The 17,731-nt window shown below is 39.0% G+C and overlaps 1 protein-coding gene and 1 long non-coding RNA gene across 3 annotated transcripts in view; one reads left to right on the plus strand and one right to left on the minus strand.

Moving 5' to 3' along the window:
* SCUBE3 (signal peptide, CUB domain and EGF like domain containing 3) overlaps nt 1-17,731 on the minus strand; it is a 206,776-nt gene that overhangs the window by 99,272 nt on the left and 89,773 nt on the right. For both annotated transcript variants that reach the window (XM_083173135.1, XM_083173133.1), the window contains exons 4-5: nt 3,130-3,264; nt 241-363 (exon numbers count right to left, since the gene is read on the minus strand). In XM_083173135.1, coding sequence (XP_083029261.1) covers nt 241-363; nt 3,130-3,264 — 258 coding nt within the window. The remainder of the gene's footprint in view (nt 1-240; nt 364-3,129; nt 3,265-17,731) is intronic.
* The window catches only part of LOC146058910 (uncharacterized), a 14,810-nt gene continuing 5,122 nt past the window's right edge, over nt 8,044-17,731 (plus strand). Inside the window, exons 1-3 of the long non-coding RNA XR_014470036.1 lie at nt 8,044-8,206; nt 8,759-8,918; nt 11,351-11,707. This is a non-coding gene — a long non-coding RNA (uncharacterized LOC146058910). The remainder of the gene's footprint in view (nt 8,207-8,758; nt 8,919-11,350; nt 11,708-17,731) is intronic.

Raw genomic sequence — 17,731 nt, forward strand, 5'->3', positions numbered from 1 at the left:
CAAACTATACTTTCACATGGTCTCCCAATGCAGTGAAGGATTAGGGATGAGCAACAATGTAGAATATCCAAGATTTAGGTCTGATTGAGTACCACTGAGCCATGTAAACAATTTGTTCACCTTGAGTGGTAGACGGTGTTGCAGTGTAAAATACTAGCAAGGTACTAACCTTGTAACCACATACAATGAGCTGTGTCTTTCCAGTGATAAGCAGTACATTACTACCATAATCATACTTACATTTACAGTCTCTCTGATTTCTTGTTAGCTCAAATCCTGGTCGACATTCGCAAGACACTCCTTTAGGGGTTTCTCGGCAAATATGTGCACAGCCATGGTTCCTGTCCATGCAGTTCATACCTTCTGGAAAGGTTAGAGATTTCAGATATACAGTATAAAAAAAGAACTAAATAAAATATATAAGCATTTATTCGTCTGTTTACATATTTACATAAAGTTGGTCCCATAAAATGAATTCTGTCCTGGACCAATGAATGATAACAAGACCACAAATTCTGGGTTTGCTTTATTTAGGTAATAATGTTGAAAAAAAAACATTTATTTAGCCTTATCTGCAGTGAGTCCATTGGAGCAGATAAACTAGAGGGTGTTCAGAAATCAGAGAAGTCAATTTCCAGTTGAAGGAAAGTAATAATCTATCAGTGCCATCTAACAGTGCCCTATAAACAAAGACACATTACTAATGCATACAGTACCAGAGTGGGTAGGGTATCCAGCTCATGGATTACATCCCTACTCATATGTCTGCATTTTTCAAGTAGTAAGTTCTGGTATAACCACCTATAATGCCACGTTAAACAAACACTCAAGGAGTCAAGGCTGGAGGTCCTAAAGTACTGAAGTTGGGCTGCATTCGGACATGTCAAACAAAAATAGAAGGAAGACTGGAGCTGTCAGGCACACACAGAGGTCAATTCTTTAAAGAAGTTACAGTAGCACATACTGTAGCAACCAATACCCTTTAAATGCCATTTCATAGACTATGAAGGTAAATTATGACTACAGTAGAGACTGATTGTTTTCTGTGGGCAACCTCTCCACTGTATCACTCTGAAAGATTTGATACTCATGTTGTCTTCTTCCTGAAGCGGAGATATATCACACCAGCCAATTAGAATAGTTGAGGGTGCAACTAAGGGGTTATAAATGTACAGTTTTTCCTGTGTGCGGGGCTCATTTAGGAATAGCAAAGATAATTAATGTGTTTTGAACACCATCTTCCATCCTAACAAATAAACGATAAGATTGATTGACCAAAAGAAAATTTTGAGTGTCATCTATAAGGTGTCAATATATATCTATGTAGAGAGACATGCAGGTGGTTGTTAAGGAGTACCCCGAAACCCTACCTGATGGACTGTGTGTTTTCCTATTAAAAGTGCTGCCCTTTTAAATTTTCAGGTTTAAATAAGCCATCATTCCATCTACTCAACAGCATACAATAACAATGCACGATGGACCAAAATTGTAAAATTCAATTAATCGGTCCATTAGATGTGTCAGTCTTCAAAATTCTACTGACAAATTCTTCATGCTCAAAAATGCCTCCAAATAATGTTTCTGACACACTCCTTGCAGTTTGCAAAGCCGACCAGAGCGCCGGGGCTGATCTTCACTCATTTCATCACAGGTCTGGGATGGGGCTGGCACACAGCAGCTGTCTGCCATGCTCTGATATTTCAATTTAATTACTTACATTTCTCACAAAAATTCGGATAAAATAGGGTTTTCTAAAACTTTTGATGGGAAGCACGTGTGTTTAGGTGTATTGTGTATGTATGTATATATATATATATATATATATATATATATATATGTAGCAATGTAAAAAGACAGTGGCAACTAATTATTGTAGATGAGATAATTTAGATAAAAAGTAGAATATTTAATGGGATGACAATAAAAGGGTATGGCAGTGGTAAAAAACAGGTGTATACAAATGGACATATATTGCACGGTAAAAAAGGTTAATGGTAAAGGTACAAAGGTATAAAAAAAGATATATATATATAAAAGTTTACATATATATACAAAAAATCAACAAGACTAAATTGCTGATAAAAATAAAGTGCTTAACTTATGAGGTGGTAGGAGGTAGGTAACCCAACGCGTTTCGTCAAAGTGACTTCATCAACGGCCCCTTGATGAAGTCACATCGACGAAACGCGTTGGGCTACCTACCTCCTACCACCTCATAAGTTAAGCACTTTATTTTTATCAGCAATTTAGTCTTGTTGATTTTTTGTATATATATATATATATATATATATGTCAACTTTTTTATATATATCCTTTTTTATACCTTTTTTATACCTTTGTACCTTTCCCAATAACCTTTTTTTACCGTGCAATGTATGTCCATTTGTATACACCTGTTTTTTTACCACTACCATACCCTTTTATTGTCATCCCATTAAATATTCTACTTTTTATCTAAATTATCTCATCTACAATAATTAGTCACTGCTGTCTTTTTACATCGCTACTATAAACCCCTAAGAAACATACCATTACTTTTACAAAAAGATAGTCTGACACCTTTATAACTGAAAGGAATATTATTGTTAGTTACCACCAATTCAGCACAAGTGGCGCCTCTCATCCAAAACTAACTAACATATATATATATATGTGTGTGTGTGTGTATATGTGTGTGTGTGTGTGTGTATATATATATATATATATCAATATATATATATACATACACACTTACACATATACACATACCCACACACATAATATATGTTAAGCAGTAATAAGAGAAAAATTGCAAAACTTAAGAAGTAAAGTTGATCCAAGAAGAACTGAAACACTTATATTGTCACAATATAAATATTTAAGACAAGAAGAAACTATACATTTTTTACATTAAAGAGGGGATGTTGCCCATACCAACCTGTCAGATTCTGCCTATTATTTTCTATGATGCAGTAATGAAATAGTAGACAGAATTTGATTGGTTGCTATGAACAACAACACCCCTTTTCATTTTTAGATTTAATAAATTTCCCCTTAAGAAGTTATAATGCAGTTAAAGTAAAATATGTGTTCTGGCTTTTCGTCTTTCTCTGCCTAAAGAATTCTAAACTACTGTGAGAGAGTAGATACCTTCTGGGCGCTGAATGCAGGTGTGTTGGTTGTCACTCAAGAAGAACCCTTCACGGCAGCGGCATTCATAACTCCCCATCATGTTGACACATGTCTGCTGGCATCCTCCATTGCCCTCCATGCACTCATCCAAATCTGAATGAAAAGTAAAATACATAGTAAAGTAAGATGATCTAGAAGATAATATAGGATATACTGGTCATAAAAATACATTACATTATACTGTATACAGTAGTAATGAAAAAAAATTAATGCATTTAAGGTAAAATAAACAGCAGAAAGGTAAAATAAAGGCAGAAGGAAGGTGAGACAAAAGAATATTAATTGTAATCTTTAATCTTCATAATTTTATGTTTTAGCATGCATACATGCATACATGCATGCATACTTACCTTCCCCCTCCCAACCATAACCCTCCTTTCATGTATCCTAACACTCCCCCCAGAGCCTAAATCTAACCCTCCCTGTTATTGCCTAACCCTATCCTTCATACCTGGCATCTTATACCTCCCCACCGCAGCCTAACCCTACTTTCTTACAGCCTAATCGTAACCATGAACCCCACACCCTAAATTTAAACTACTCTTTAGCCTAAACCAAACCCTACCCCCCACAAGTGCCCCCCCCGGCCTAACCCTAATCTGCCCCAGAATACATATGATTGGGATGCCTGGTAGTCAGAACTCTGACTTTCGGCATTTTGCCCACTGGGATGTTAGCCCCATCCCCTTCAATAACATACTGATACCATTTTTTACTGTTTATATTCTTACATTATGAAAAAAATTATTCGGTATCTATCTATCTATCTATCTAACAGTGTACAATAAAGTTTCAATGTGATTTAAATACTTGACTTTATTATTAGGCATCACAAACTGTAAGTAGGCCTATATATAAAAACAAATAAAGTAAACTGCATAAATATAATGCACAACTGTCAGCTATTACATGAGAACATGGGCGGTCATTCCGATTGGCTTGCTAAGCAGCAGTAGTTCATTGCTTAGGAAGCCTTTTTAATGCCACCTGCTGGGCAAGCAAATGCTCAATCCCCCGCCACTTTACAAATGTCCCCGCCGCGCTGCGAATGGATGTTTTGCAGGGTAGTGTGGAGGGCCAAAATCATTCAATCGGCAACTATTGAATGATTTCTACCATGCCTGCAAATCTAAGTCAGACAAATCTAAGTCAGACATGGACTATGCAAGTCTCCAAAGGCACCTGCAAAGAAGCCCTATACATGCACATAAACGAATATGCGCATGCGCAATGCTTCAACATCGGTCACTAGTGCAAAAACGCCAGGGACCGAAGGGACTAGAATCAAGCCCTTGGCATGAACATGACATAAGAACAAGACATTGCAGCAAAACTACACACAAGGAGTGCGCCTTGTAGCAAGGGAAAGGTACATGCAAGGGAAAGGTACACAAGTTTTAGGAATGTATGTGGGCAATGAATAAGAGAGGGGACTGGAGGATGATACTGAGAAAGGGACTTGAGAGACAAAAAACATGGATGGTGTTTATGAATGAAGAGAATGATGTGGCTGTGATAGAAGGATCCTGGGTACTTATGTAATATCTGGGCTCCCATTTTTCTTATGAGACCGCGTCCGCTCACCACGCTTCGGGCACGGTGGCTCGCTGCGCTCGCCACACTATATAAAATCAACTCCATGCGTAGTTGGATAGTAGGAGTATGAAAAAATGGGGTGCATTTAACATAGGAGTCCAGATAATACATAAGTACCGGATCCTGATATCTCTGCCTCTGAAAGGCTGCACTCGTGGTTAGAATATCCAATTTCAGAGAACATTCAAGGAAAATCCAAGAAGTGGTTATTGAAAAGCACCAATAAGAGGAAGTATAAAAGAATATTTAAACAACTTATATGAGCTTCCATAAGAATTAGAGACAGGCTTTTCTTGTTCCTACATAATCCATTGTTAGCTGCTCACTTTCAAAACACAGCTACTCTCAAACTTATTTCAGTCCATACTCTCTCAGCTCTTCCTCTGACTCTTTCCTCACCCCATGGTTACTACCTCTTCCCTTCCCACATCCAAGACTTTTCCTGTACTTCTCCCCTCCTCTGGAACTCCCTCCCATATAACTCAAACAGCCATTCGGGCTTGAAATGTTCCCAGAAAAAGTTCCCCAATTCACAAAGCCTACCAGCTCTACTCATAGTCCCAGATCATTATACAGTATCTTTCCAGATGACCTCCTAGTTTAGTCCTTCTCCTCTAGACTGCCCCCTCTACTGACATTTAGTGGTTCTAAACTCCCAGGGAACTAACTTTTTAACTCCTATTGTCATACTGTCACAGTTGTATATAAAAATCATGGTCTGATTTTGTCTTTCTGAATATATAGCATTATCCAGTGTTTTATTATAATTTCCCTTGTACATGACTGAAATGCTAATTTGACTAGAATAGGCTATATTCCAATATTGAACCATGCAAGAAAGGTACTGTACTTGTTAGACCAAAAGCATATACAGAATACTTTATGGGAGCATGGCATGAAATACTGTATCATCTAGAAATTGCTAGCATTTGGGAGTTTGACATTCCAAGTGGAGGTAGAAACATAGAAACATAGAAACATAGAATTTGACGGCAGATAAGAAGCATCTAGTCTGCCCCTTTTTTTAAACATGTTACCTCAAACCATATTTGATCCTTATTTTTTTGTAAGGATATCAATATGCTTATCCCAAGCATGTTTAAATTGTACTACTGTACTTGCGTCTACCACCTCTGTTGGGAGGCTATTCCACTTATCTACTACTCTTTCTGTGAAAAAATTCTTCCTCGCATTTCCCCTGAATCTTCCTCCCTCTAGTTTCAGTGCATGTCCTTGTGTTCTGTTGCTCCTCTTCCTGTGAAGAATGTCTCCCACCTGTACCTTGTTAAAGCCCTTGATATATTTGAAAGACTCTATGGTGTGATGAAGACAAGATACAGTATAACAAGATATAACTTTTGACCTCAGCAAAAGGCAATGTGTTGTCGCATCCTTCATTTTGTGTGTAATAAGAAAACTCCCTGCCATGAAGGATGATGGCAGGATAAAAACACTTCTCTGCTTCAGGTGCAGAAACATTTGTCAATATAATGCACTGAGTTAGATCCGTCAAAGACCCTTACATTAATACCAGGGATTTTTTGCCTGCTCACATATAATATTAATGTTATTATGTTACATATATATATATATATATATATATATAGATATAGAGAGAGAGAGAGAGAGAGAGAGAGAGAGAGAGTCCTGATATCGGCACTCACCCCTTGCAAATAGTAATAAAAGTGGCCAGGTGCCCTCCTGGGTATACAGGTACAATACTAACGTGTAGTTGGCAGCACTCACGGCGTAAGAAATGAAGACAAGCTACAGCAGAGTGAAGCTTAACGTTTCAATTCAGTGACAGCTTGGTGAATTTTTTAGATGTAAAAATTGTGTTAAAAAATAGAAAAATATCTACTTCCATCTTTGTTAAGGATACGGATAGAAACACCCTCTTACGCCACGAAAGTTGCCATCCATTACCCCTGCGGGAGGGATTACCCTTCTCACAAATGTTAAGAGTACGTCGCATCACCAGTGACCCTGATGAGACATCCAAGCAAATGGATATAATGCAAGATAAGTTTGAAGAAAGGGGCTACAGGCATAGCTCCCTGGTGAAAATCAAACAAAAAGTTTTGCAGATCCCGAGAGAAACAGCCTTAAATCCACCAGATAGGGCAGATCAAATAAAATCAAAAAAATTCCATGGGTTAACCAATTTGCTACAGACAGTCAGGAAGTCACTAGGAAAGTCAAACAACAGTGGTCCCTCATTACAACAGATAAAGAGCTACATGGTCTGAATAAATTGCAGATCATGCCGGCTTATAAACGAGGGAAAAATCTTAATGACCTCTTAGTTAAATTAGACATCAGTGAGCTCACCAAAAAATCTGCACCTGCACATTTTTTGACACGGTCAGCGGGGTGTTATAAATGTGTGGGCTGCACTACCTGTGGGTCATTGTTGGTGGGGAAATATATTAACCATCCTCACACTGGCTGCAAAATTCCTATCAGATTTGCGGTCACATGCTCCACCAAGTTCGTGGTTTATGTTTTGTCTTGCCCATGTGGTCTTTATTACGTGGGCAAGACAGAATGTCAGTTTAAAGAGGATGGCGAACCACCGCCATGCCATCAGACAGGCATTGGCTAGTGGGAACAGTGACCAGCCCATAGTTCGTCACTGTGTACAGATGGGTCATGGCATAGCCAGCTTAAGATCTAAAATTATAGATCATGTGCCCTCACATTACAGAGGGGGTAACAGAGGTAAAAAACTCCTCCAAGCTGAGGCACGATGGATCCACCTGTTGGATACCATCGCCCCCAGGGGGCTTAATGAACAGCATGGCTTGCAGAGTTTTCTGTGATCCATCTGAATTTTTGATAGCCCAAGTTGGTCTGTATCATTGCAGACAGTATGTTAACCGTCCCACATTGTTGGGTTCTGGATTCAACATCTTTATGATTTTTTTTGAGTGTGTTATCAAATTGCAAATTATGGCATTCTGCTGCACCTTTGATGTGAGTCCCATTTTTCAAAGAACTTGTCAGCTTTTCATATGTATCAATGTTCATAACTAATGGGCCCGCATAGGGTGTTGAAGATATATTATAATCTCATATGATGTAAAGTTTATATGCTGACTGAAAATGGGTTACTTTTTAAATGTTGTTTTTGTCTTCTTGTATTTATATGTATATGTATTTCTTTCACCGTTTTTTAACGTATCTTTCATGTGTATGGTATTTTCTATGCATATGATCATAAAGCACTGTCACTTTAAACGGCACATTTTGTGCCCCTAGAGTTTACCGGGATCAGGATGACGTATGCGGGTCAGTGATGCGGAAGTCGTGAGAGCTCCAGTTCCCGGTGTGCGTTCCAATGGCGGGGACGCACTTTGATGACGTCACCCGGAAGAACGCGGAGGCACAGGAGCGTTCCGACAACATGCCATGCTCGCTCAAGTCACACCTGATCCAGGTAAGTATAATGTTGATTTGTGGGCGCGGGAATCTTTGTGGGGTATATTACACAGTCATTTGACTATTGTGAGTTGAACCCTGAGGACCAGCTTCCAGCTCGAAACACTGGTGTCGGTTACCACGCAATAAAGCTTTGAAATTCTACTGAGTCTCCGAGTGACGCCTTTTTGCCAGCTACCTATATAGCTATATATATAGGTCTCAATGAGCACCTCTCGCTACTGTGTTTTCTTTAAACTCTTATGTTGTGTTCCCTTAATTGTTAGTCATTTTCAGCGCATTACTGGAACTGACCTTGTTACATATAACCGTATTCTGTGATTTTTTTGAGTCATGTCCACTTTTTCTGTGTAGTCGACCCGAGTGTCATGTAGACTCTTCCATGTTGATTAATGTGTCAATTATCTCTTTATTGTGCGTACATTTGCAACAGTATTTTGCCATTATTTATCGCACTTCCCATGAAGCTGATTACATGTTTTTGCTAGTCAATTTATTTTGTTGATCATATTCATTATTTTAATGGGATCTTTTTGTATTTTTCCACTAGATGTTTGGGTTACCTGTCACTCTCCCACATTCACGCCCCCTGCCCTGACTGACACCGACACCTCATCGGCGCCAGGATGACGTCACAGGGTCTAGGTTGGCGCACTCACAGGGAGTCATTCTTGTCACTGGGTGGTTTGCACTTGATTGTCTGCATAAAAGTAAGTACTCCAGTTGTATCATGCATGTCTTGATAAAGGGTTTGAGTACCCGAAACGTTGACTTACCGCATTGCCTGTTGGCTGATTTATTTGCGTTGTACCTGCTGTCTGATTGATGAGTGCCGCTTACTACAGTGATTGCTACATATATATATACAAATATATATATATATATATATATATATATACACACACAGTATTTATTGGCATTCACAAATATTTCAAAGAAAATCAATCAACATACGTTTATACATCATGGATTGATTAAATGCACTAAAAATAGTGTATGAAAACACAAAACAAGAAATATTCAGCTGCATTTGAAATATTAGATTTTTGTCACATTGCGTTTATTTTTTGAAAAATTAAATATAAAGATTTTACAGAAACTTTTTTTTTTTTTTATTAATTAGTGATATGGAAGCATTACTAACTACCAACACTACGTTTTTAATTTGATTTGATGAGGAATGTGGAATTAATACTATTTTATGAAATTATGTTTTAAAAATATTTGAGATGTGTATGTGATATCGACTGCACCATAAGGCCCCACCTCCATGACATAATGCAGAAAATCATAGGTCTATTAAGAGGAGGTGTGACCAAAATGATTTTATTCTCATACATTTACATAACACTGGTCCCCCCTACACATACACACTTCACAACACATAGCTCAGACGTTCTGAGAGAGAGAAGGTTTGTATTCCATTCTCAATACTGTCAAAAAAGACAAATACTGTCAATTACAAAGAAACAGCCATATGTAAAAAAACAATAATTTTAATGTATTATTTATTTAATTATTCATTAAGGATTCTTATAAATAAATACATTATACAATATAATTAAATGCTCTCCTGCAGAAGGTCAGTATTCTGTAAGATAGTCTCCAGGCTCTTTTGGATGTTGGTGACTTTTGAGCGGAGCAGCCTCCAGAACTGTCAAAGAAACACAAACAACACCTTAGTACATTTATCAGGTTTATTTATCAATAACACATCATTTCATAGAATCTGTGCACACAGTTGACACATTTAGCCACTGTAATACAGTATAAGCAATATTAGAAAGCTGCAGGAGTTCATGTTGTGTGGCAAATTGAGATCATTTTAGGAAGTATAAGCTAATAAAGTGAAATTATCGCTAATACCAGCACTAAGTATGAAGGGGATGCAGTTTAAATCCCGGCGGTCGGGATCCTGGCGTTCAGAATCCCGACGCTGGAATCCCGACCGCCGAAATCCCGACCGCCGAAATCCCGACACTTTCTCCCTCCGTGGGTGTCCACGACACCCCTGGAGGGAGAATAAATTAGCGGGCCCGCTGCGTGGCGAGCGCAGCGAGCCAGCAAGGGGGGCGATCCACATCCCCCCTTGTCGGGATTTCGGCGGTCGGGATTCCGGCATCGGGATCTAAATTTTATTATTGCTGTTTCTATCTACATAACATCTCTAAGATCATGCTCATCATATCCTGTATCCATAACTATAACTTTTTCCTCTCTATCCTCCTTCTTACTTACCTTTTCCCACTTCAGTCTATCAGTCTTATTTTTCTTTGTAACTGCTATGTGTGACCAGGCTGAAGTAATCAAAAGTGCTTTATCGCTCTGTCTCTACCTATGCCTCCAACTTTATTTGTATCCACATTCTCTCCAATCCACCCTGGTATTCTCATCTGATGATAAACCAAAAAATTTTTTGGCGGGACAATATTCTTACTTGATGAATATTTATCCCTCAAACAACACACTGGGTGAGATTTAATGGGATGAGAGATTCAGAAAGTGAGATATTTGGTGAGAAATCTCAAATTTTTTTAAAGTGACAATCATTTTTTCTTCAAAATCAAACTGGTTTTGCAGAGTAAATGATTGCCACTTTAAAAAAAAACTGCACATTTCTTACCAAATCTCTCACTTTCTGAATCTCTCATTCTATTAAATCTCACCCTCTGCGCTGTCTTTTCTGTTTTTTTCCATTGAATCTTTTTATCATTCAATTAGCAATTGAATGGAAGCAGCAGCAGAGACCTTTATTATGTATTATTTATAAAAAAAAGCAGATCCCTGGAGCGCTTAAAGTGAATCCTAATCCATTTACTATTTAGCAGCAGAGACCTGTCTGATGGACTAACAGACAAGACATAGCAGGGCAGGAACTCCAGCACTAAGAGTATTCATTTCACACAAGAATATTCGTATATAGAGATAGAGTTTCTGTATGTAACATTTGTTTTATTTCTCTCTCTCCCCCTCTCTCTCTCTCACTGTCTTTCTCTAAAATAAAAAAAAACACATAATAAATTATTTGTATAGAATTACTATAATGTAATAAGATAAGTAAAACCTATAATAAAGTCTAACACACGTTTTATAGAGAAACGTAACACATTTACTTACATGTTGTTTCTTTTCTCAAATGCAGATGAAACACCACCAACAAAATCCAGTCTGAGGACAATTAGCTGACACCGCTGGCTGGCAGGTGATTCTGAAGAGCAGACTCCAGTGCTGCCACAAACAGCAACTTTTTCACAGCCTGTGATGCCGGCAACATTCCCAACAGGTCAACTTCTGGAGGAAGTATTGTAAGACACAGCATTGTGGAACATGCTGGATAATTGCTTTAGCAATCTTGAAGACATCAACTTCACCCTCCAGAAGATGAAGGAGCTGCTGTAGACAGTGACTATCTGTCTATGGATGGTTGGAATTACTTTGGAAGCCACCCTCCATTAGTTGATTCCTGCAGACCTGGCTCCTGTCCTCACATCTGTAAATGGTGAGTCTAAGCACGATAAAGCAAAGGCCTCACAATCTATTTTTTAGATTAATCAGCTGATATACGTGCTTAATGTTGGAACTGTGTTGGTGATTTGGCAATAATTCATGAGAATCATTACGGTCATGTTGCCATCCATCATTATCATCAACATCAACATCCGGTTCTATTTGCACCAACCCTGTAGTTGGTGCAAATTGTATGCCTTCTTTTGTGAGTGTATCCACAAAACTGCTGGTTTGTACGAGCTATACTTGCAAGAACACACCTTTGCCACCCATTGGCTATGTAAAATTGTTCATTCCACAGCTTTTCTTAATTTTTCATAAGATATTTTTTGCCAAAAAAAAACACAACAGAATACATACAACAAAAAATAAGCAAGCTAGTAGTGGAATCTTTCATTAATATATACTGAGATACCTTATTATAAGTTAGCTGATTTATTTTCAGGGCCATACCTAGGTGGTGGGACTGTTGCACAAGTACTTGGCTTGCAGGGTGCCTGCAGTCAAAAAAGACAAAAGGATAGCAGACTCCCCTAGCTTTTTCCTGGTGATATCACACATTCATAGGCTGGGGACAGCACAGGATGGAATATCACCTTGCTATGGCCCTGATTCATTTTATCTGTGTTAATTATATGGAATTCATTGAGTATCCAGTTACGGGAAGTGCTTAAATCCATTAAAGCTTCAAAAATCTGTGAATTACCTAGAGTGGACTAAATCACGCCATGTGCTAAATAGTTTGTTGCTGTTTTAAGGTCTCATTTGGTTCTGTTTTCAATACTATTCCTAATGATATACTGAAAATTATTTCCGTTCTTGCTTAAAACTGCCATCGTTACAAAGCCCAATAAGGATAATTAAGTATGTGCTAATTATCATCTAGTTTTATTACTAAATATCAATCGTAAATTCCTAATCAAAATGTTCTTTCACTACAGATTTTTCCAGTGAAATTATCAAAATAATGAGGCAGGTTTCAGGCCTAGGAAACAGACTTCTGTTCTTAGAAGGGATAAATGATCTTTAGTCCTGTGAAAGCAAGCAAGTGCTGTTTTCATTAAACTGAATCAAAGACTTTGCCTCTGTTTTGCCTACATAATGTCCTACACAGGATGTAGGAATCTATTTCTTTGTACAGTTAAGTATTTATTGTCTTACATTGAAGTACATCCTTATTAATCCCTATTAATGTATTACCTACCCACAGGGCTGCCATCAGAAACTGCAGGGCAGCCCCCCCCAGCTGTTTCTTGTTAGGCACCGTGGTTGCCTCTCTCTACGCAGAGTTCAGGAGCTCCAAGGTGTAGCCACTGCACCCAGATCATGTAGTTTGATTAAAATAATGCAAAATACTTCAGTCCGAAGTGAAGAAAATAATACTTTTTTTAAAATCTAGTGATATTTTATTTTTACAAAAATAATATTTTTAGAGTTTGACCCTTGATGGCTAATATCATATTCAGATGGCGTTATCTGCTGTAACTTTCAAGTTTTATTATCCCCATAGAGGCTTTTCCTGGTAGTCTGCAGAAAATGTGCACTTTACATACTGTATCTCCTTTGCCAAAGGGTGAAAAAAAGTAATTTCCAGAATAGCCTCCTATTGGAAGTGCTTTCCCAGAAAGTTGATTATTCCGTTTTGTTAATAGCGGTGCAAAAAACATAGATAACATTAATTAATGGGGTTTTCAGAAGACCCTTAGTAAATCTCTTCTGGTGTATATGGAAACTTAAAATCTAATATTTTTTCTCAAGTTATCTCAATGTCTCCTCTAAGTCTAAATCCATTTTTTGGTACTTGTGTATTTTGGCGGCGCCCCCGATGTCCGTCGTACGATGAACGGATCGCATCGCATGCCATGCACCCGATGGCATGCGATGCGATGCGATTTTGACCCCCTATACGATCAAAAATCGTATAAGCACCCTAAAGGGTGCTTTTGAGCACCCTAATGGGTGCTTACAATGTTAAATGCACCCCCACGCCACCCCCCCCCCACTATAAACGTGAACCCGAAGCGTGGCGAGCGCAGCGAGCCCGCGAGGGGCGGCGGTACGCGTCCTACGACCTTTTCATACCCCCACTATCCACGTCGGCGTGGAGCTGAGAATAGAATAGTGTGGCGAGCGCAGCGAGCCACCGAGCCCGAAGCGTGGCGAGCGCAGCGAGCCCCGCGATGGGACGCGGATACCTTCACAGGTAAACGTGTCCCTTCGCGGGCTTCACAGGTATCCGCGTCCCCTCGCGGGGCTCGCTGCGCTCGCCACGCTTCTGGCTCGGTGGCTCGCTGCGCTCGCCACACTATTCTATTCTCAACTCCACGCCGACGTGGATAGTGGGGGTATGAAAAGGTCGTAGGACGCGTACCGACGCCCCTCGCGGGCTCGCTGCGCTCGCCACGCTTCGGGTTCACGTTTATAGTGGGGGGGTGGCGTGGGGGTGCATTTAACATTGTAAGCACCCATTTGGGTGCTTAACATTGTATAAGCACCCATTAGGGTGCTTATACAATGTTTAATCGCATCGCATCGTATGGCATCGTAATCGTATGACAATTTCAAAATTGTATGCCATCGTGCACTATCGTACGATATCGCGTCGCATCGCATACCATCGTATGCATTATGGTATGCGATGGGCGCCGCCAAAATACACAAGTACCCATTTTTTCTATTGGTCTTTTCCTGCTTCTTTCTATTGGCAGACCACTTACAACTATTACCTCTATAAAAGTTTTTACTAACTTATCTAAAATTAGTGGGAGAAATCTAATCTACAGTATAGTGGTGGAGGTTTTTGGTTTGATTGCTCCCACACTGCACATCACCCGTCTTGAAAAAGTTTCCGGTTGCCTAGGAAACGAAACGGGTAGACGTCACTTCCACCCTCACGCCAACGCATCTCTGAGGTTACGATTCCCCTACACGGAGCAGGCTCACTCTATTCGCTCCAGCAAATTCGCTGGAGCCCGCCACAATACCCACAGAGTTCAGTACCAGAGGCTTCATCTTCTGGCTTATTCATCAGCCGCGTCCCACTGATGTGTTTGCTCACGGATGACAACACGTGCACCGGGTTGAGCCACCGTGCTATTGGGCTCTCCAGTCCCTTCAGATTCCACTAACAAGGAGGGTGAGCATTTACCTAAGGATTCTTTTTGTGTACCTGAAAGACTGCAACTCTGCGTTTATGTCTGCTTTGGTCCTCTGACTGACTGACTCTGCTTGCATGTATTTAACCTGCCTAACAAACTACCCCACTACTAATACTCTGGCTTGTTTAACCCACTATTGATTGCCTACTGCTCCAGGAATTAACCCTCTATTCATCTACAACCCAAGAATTAACCCTTTATCCACCTGCCACCCATGACCTCAATTGAGTTTGCTATATACTGCCCTATTCTAGCACTTATTATATTACTGCAATTGTCCACTATATGGGAAGTTGCCATTTTTATACAGTGTTTATTTTACATTTTATTTGTGTGTGTATGTTGTTTTTATTAATATACTTTTTCCTATATGAAATATAAAGTCTAAATGTTTATAGTGTGTCCAGGTGTCCTTTACAGCGTGGTTCACCAAGCATTACTCTAAGTTCAGCAGCGAATAGTGTTAACAATCTCTTTTTAGACTACTATGGTGAGTTCTCAGCAGACTCACTAACACTTGCAGCAGCTGTCCATTTAGAGCTCTATTTACATTTCTCTTGTCGGCCAATTGGAATTTTGTCTCAATATACCATATAAAGCGCCAGGTCCTGTGGACAGGGGAGGAGCCTAAAAAAACCTCCAGTTTAATTAAAATTTAAATTTTTTAATTTAAATTTAATTACACTTAATTTTAAAAAAATAGCCTTATATGGAGATAAGTGAGGTAAATGAAACGTTAAAAATTCCCTTACCGTAATTTGCCTGATCCTCCGATTTGGTGTGTCCGGTGATGTCTCTTACGGTCAGAGCAGGATATACAGTCTCCAGAACATTGAAACTGTTTCAGAAATTCCAACTTATAGTGAAATCACTTGAGAAAAGCCCGTTCCAAGTAGAACACTTCTGTGACAAACAAGAGGGAGGACTCTCCTGCTTGGACCATTAGGGACATCGCGGAACCTGTCAAATCGGAGTAAAGTGAGCTTTGTTATTTTTTTTACCTTACCTAAATCCACCCACAACTGTACTACTTTGTTGTATATTAATAACATTTGTGCCATTACAGTACCGGCACAGTTCATTGTTTTGTGACATTCCAATATGTAAATATGGTAATATATCAGAATCTTGGTCAAATACTTTTCTTTTCTCAAACCACTCTGAGTAATTTACATTTAAAACTATAAGCACTGTAATTTAATGTTTTTTTTTCCATAAAAATGTCATTATTTTTAAAGTAATTCTACTAGTAATTCTTTGATGTACACAGTATAAAAATCCACATATATCAAATTAATCTCTAGAACACTCTATTCTCTGCTGTATTTAATAAATCAGTTGTGTGAAGCTGCCAACATTTTGGAGCTTTATCTGTACTAAACAATAATAATAATAATATTAATTATAATAATTATAATTATAATAAGATATAGAAGAAAAAAGTGGGTGACGGACGGGGTCCCGACAGTCGGGATCCCAACAGGCATTCACCCAACGTCGGGATCCCGACTGTCAAAACACAGACAGCCGGGTTCCCGATGGCCGCTGGCTATTTTCCCTTGTGGGGCAGCATGGCGAGCGCAGCGAGCCCGCAAGGGGCTTTGTTGCGCCCGCCATGCTGTCTGGGTCCGGCCAGTCGGGATCCCGACATCAGGATAATGACTGTCGGGATCCCGACTGTCGGACCCCTATACCACACCCGAAAAAAGTAGAAAGATAAATGAGAAATAATCCTTATATCAGTTATAGCGTAACCATGCAAAATGTCTGTGAAAGTAGTGTAAGGGAATTCTACTTTTTTATTTCTAGTGATATTTATATTATGATATTTGTATGAATGTTTTATAATGTTTTGTTGGACATTTGTATTTGACAGTGGATCTGTGTAATCACATATTTCTGGGACTTCAGGTACTGAGTCTGAGGTGGAAATGGCTTTACGCTTAATATGAACATGGTAATAGTTCTATAATATGCAGCCTGCTAGCAATCATGTAACAGGTTTTCTGCTTTTTACGAGCAGAAATACTGGCAGAAAATAAAATAAAGGTTTTCATTTCCCTAGAGGTCCACCTCAAACGCATACCACATTTGCCCCCCCTCCCTTTCAGCTGCCAGCTTCCTCTATTTAAGTCAATAGATTTAGATTTGTGGGCTTCTAGGAGGATGGTGGTTTTAAGACTTGGATAAAAACATAAAGCAAAACTAACCTTAATATTCTCATGTGGAACAAGAAAATAGCCTATGTGAAACCTCAATTTTAATGCAATAAGGCAATAAATTGGTTAAAAGAGATCAGCATCACTACAGCATATTCCTGCCAATGTGATATATTCTGCTTCAACTTTCTCTATTTACTTTTCAATTGCAATAAATTGTGCTTAACAAACTAATTAGCACAAAAAATGCAATATTATTTTCAAGCCTACTTCCAAATTGGCATAGCTAGTGCAATATTTAGTATTAATTATTATGATGGCAACAGGGGGGTGTGAGTTCTCTATACTAATAAGACTCAGAACAAACAACAGAGCAAGAAGCAGAAAGTGGAGGCAAGCTGCAACTAATATGAAGGTAGATAAAATCAGTATTCTATTTATTTAATTATAAATTTAGTTCAATTACCTCAAATTCATAGGCAATGGGGGGGAATTTACTAAGCTGAGTACACCTGAAATAGGCATATATGCGTAGGCAGTCCTATGCAAATATGACTGTCTACACATATTTTCAGCATTTACTGTGCCAAAAATAGGCACATTTGTGTTTCTGAATACGAATGCATACGCCATTGAAAGAATACGAGTAAGAATCGCCATTCAGTCGAATGGGGATTCCTAATTTACTAACCAGTCGTA

This window comes from Crinia signifera, chromosome 2, assembly GCF_055691185.1.
Source record: "Crinia signifera chromosome 2, ASM5569118v1, whole genome shotgun sequence".
NCBI lineage: Eukaryota > Metazoa > Chordata > Amphibia > Anura > Myobatrachidae > Crinia > Crinia signifera.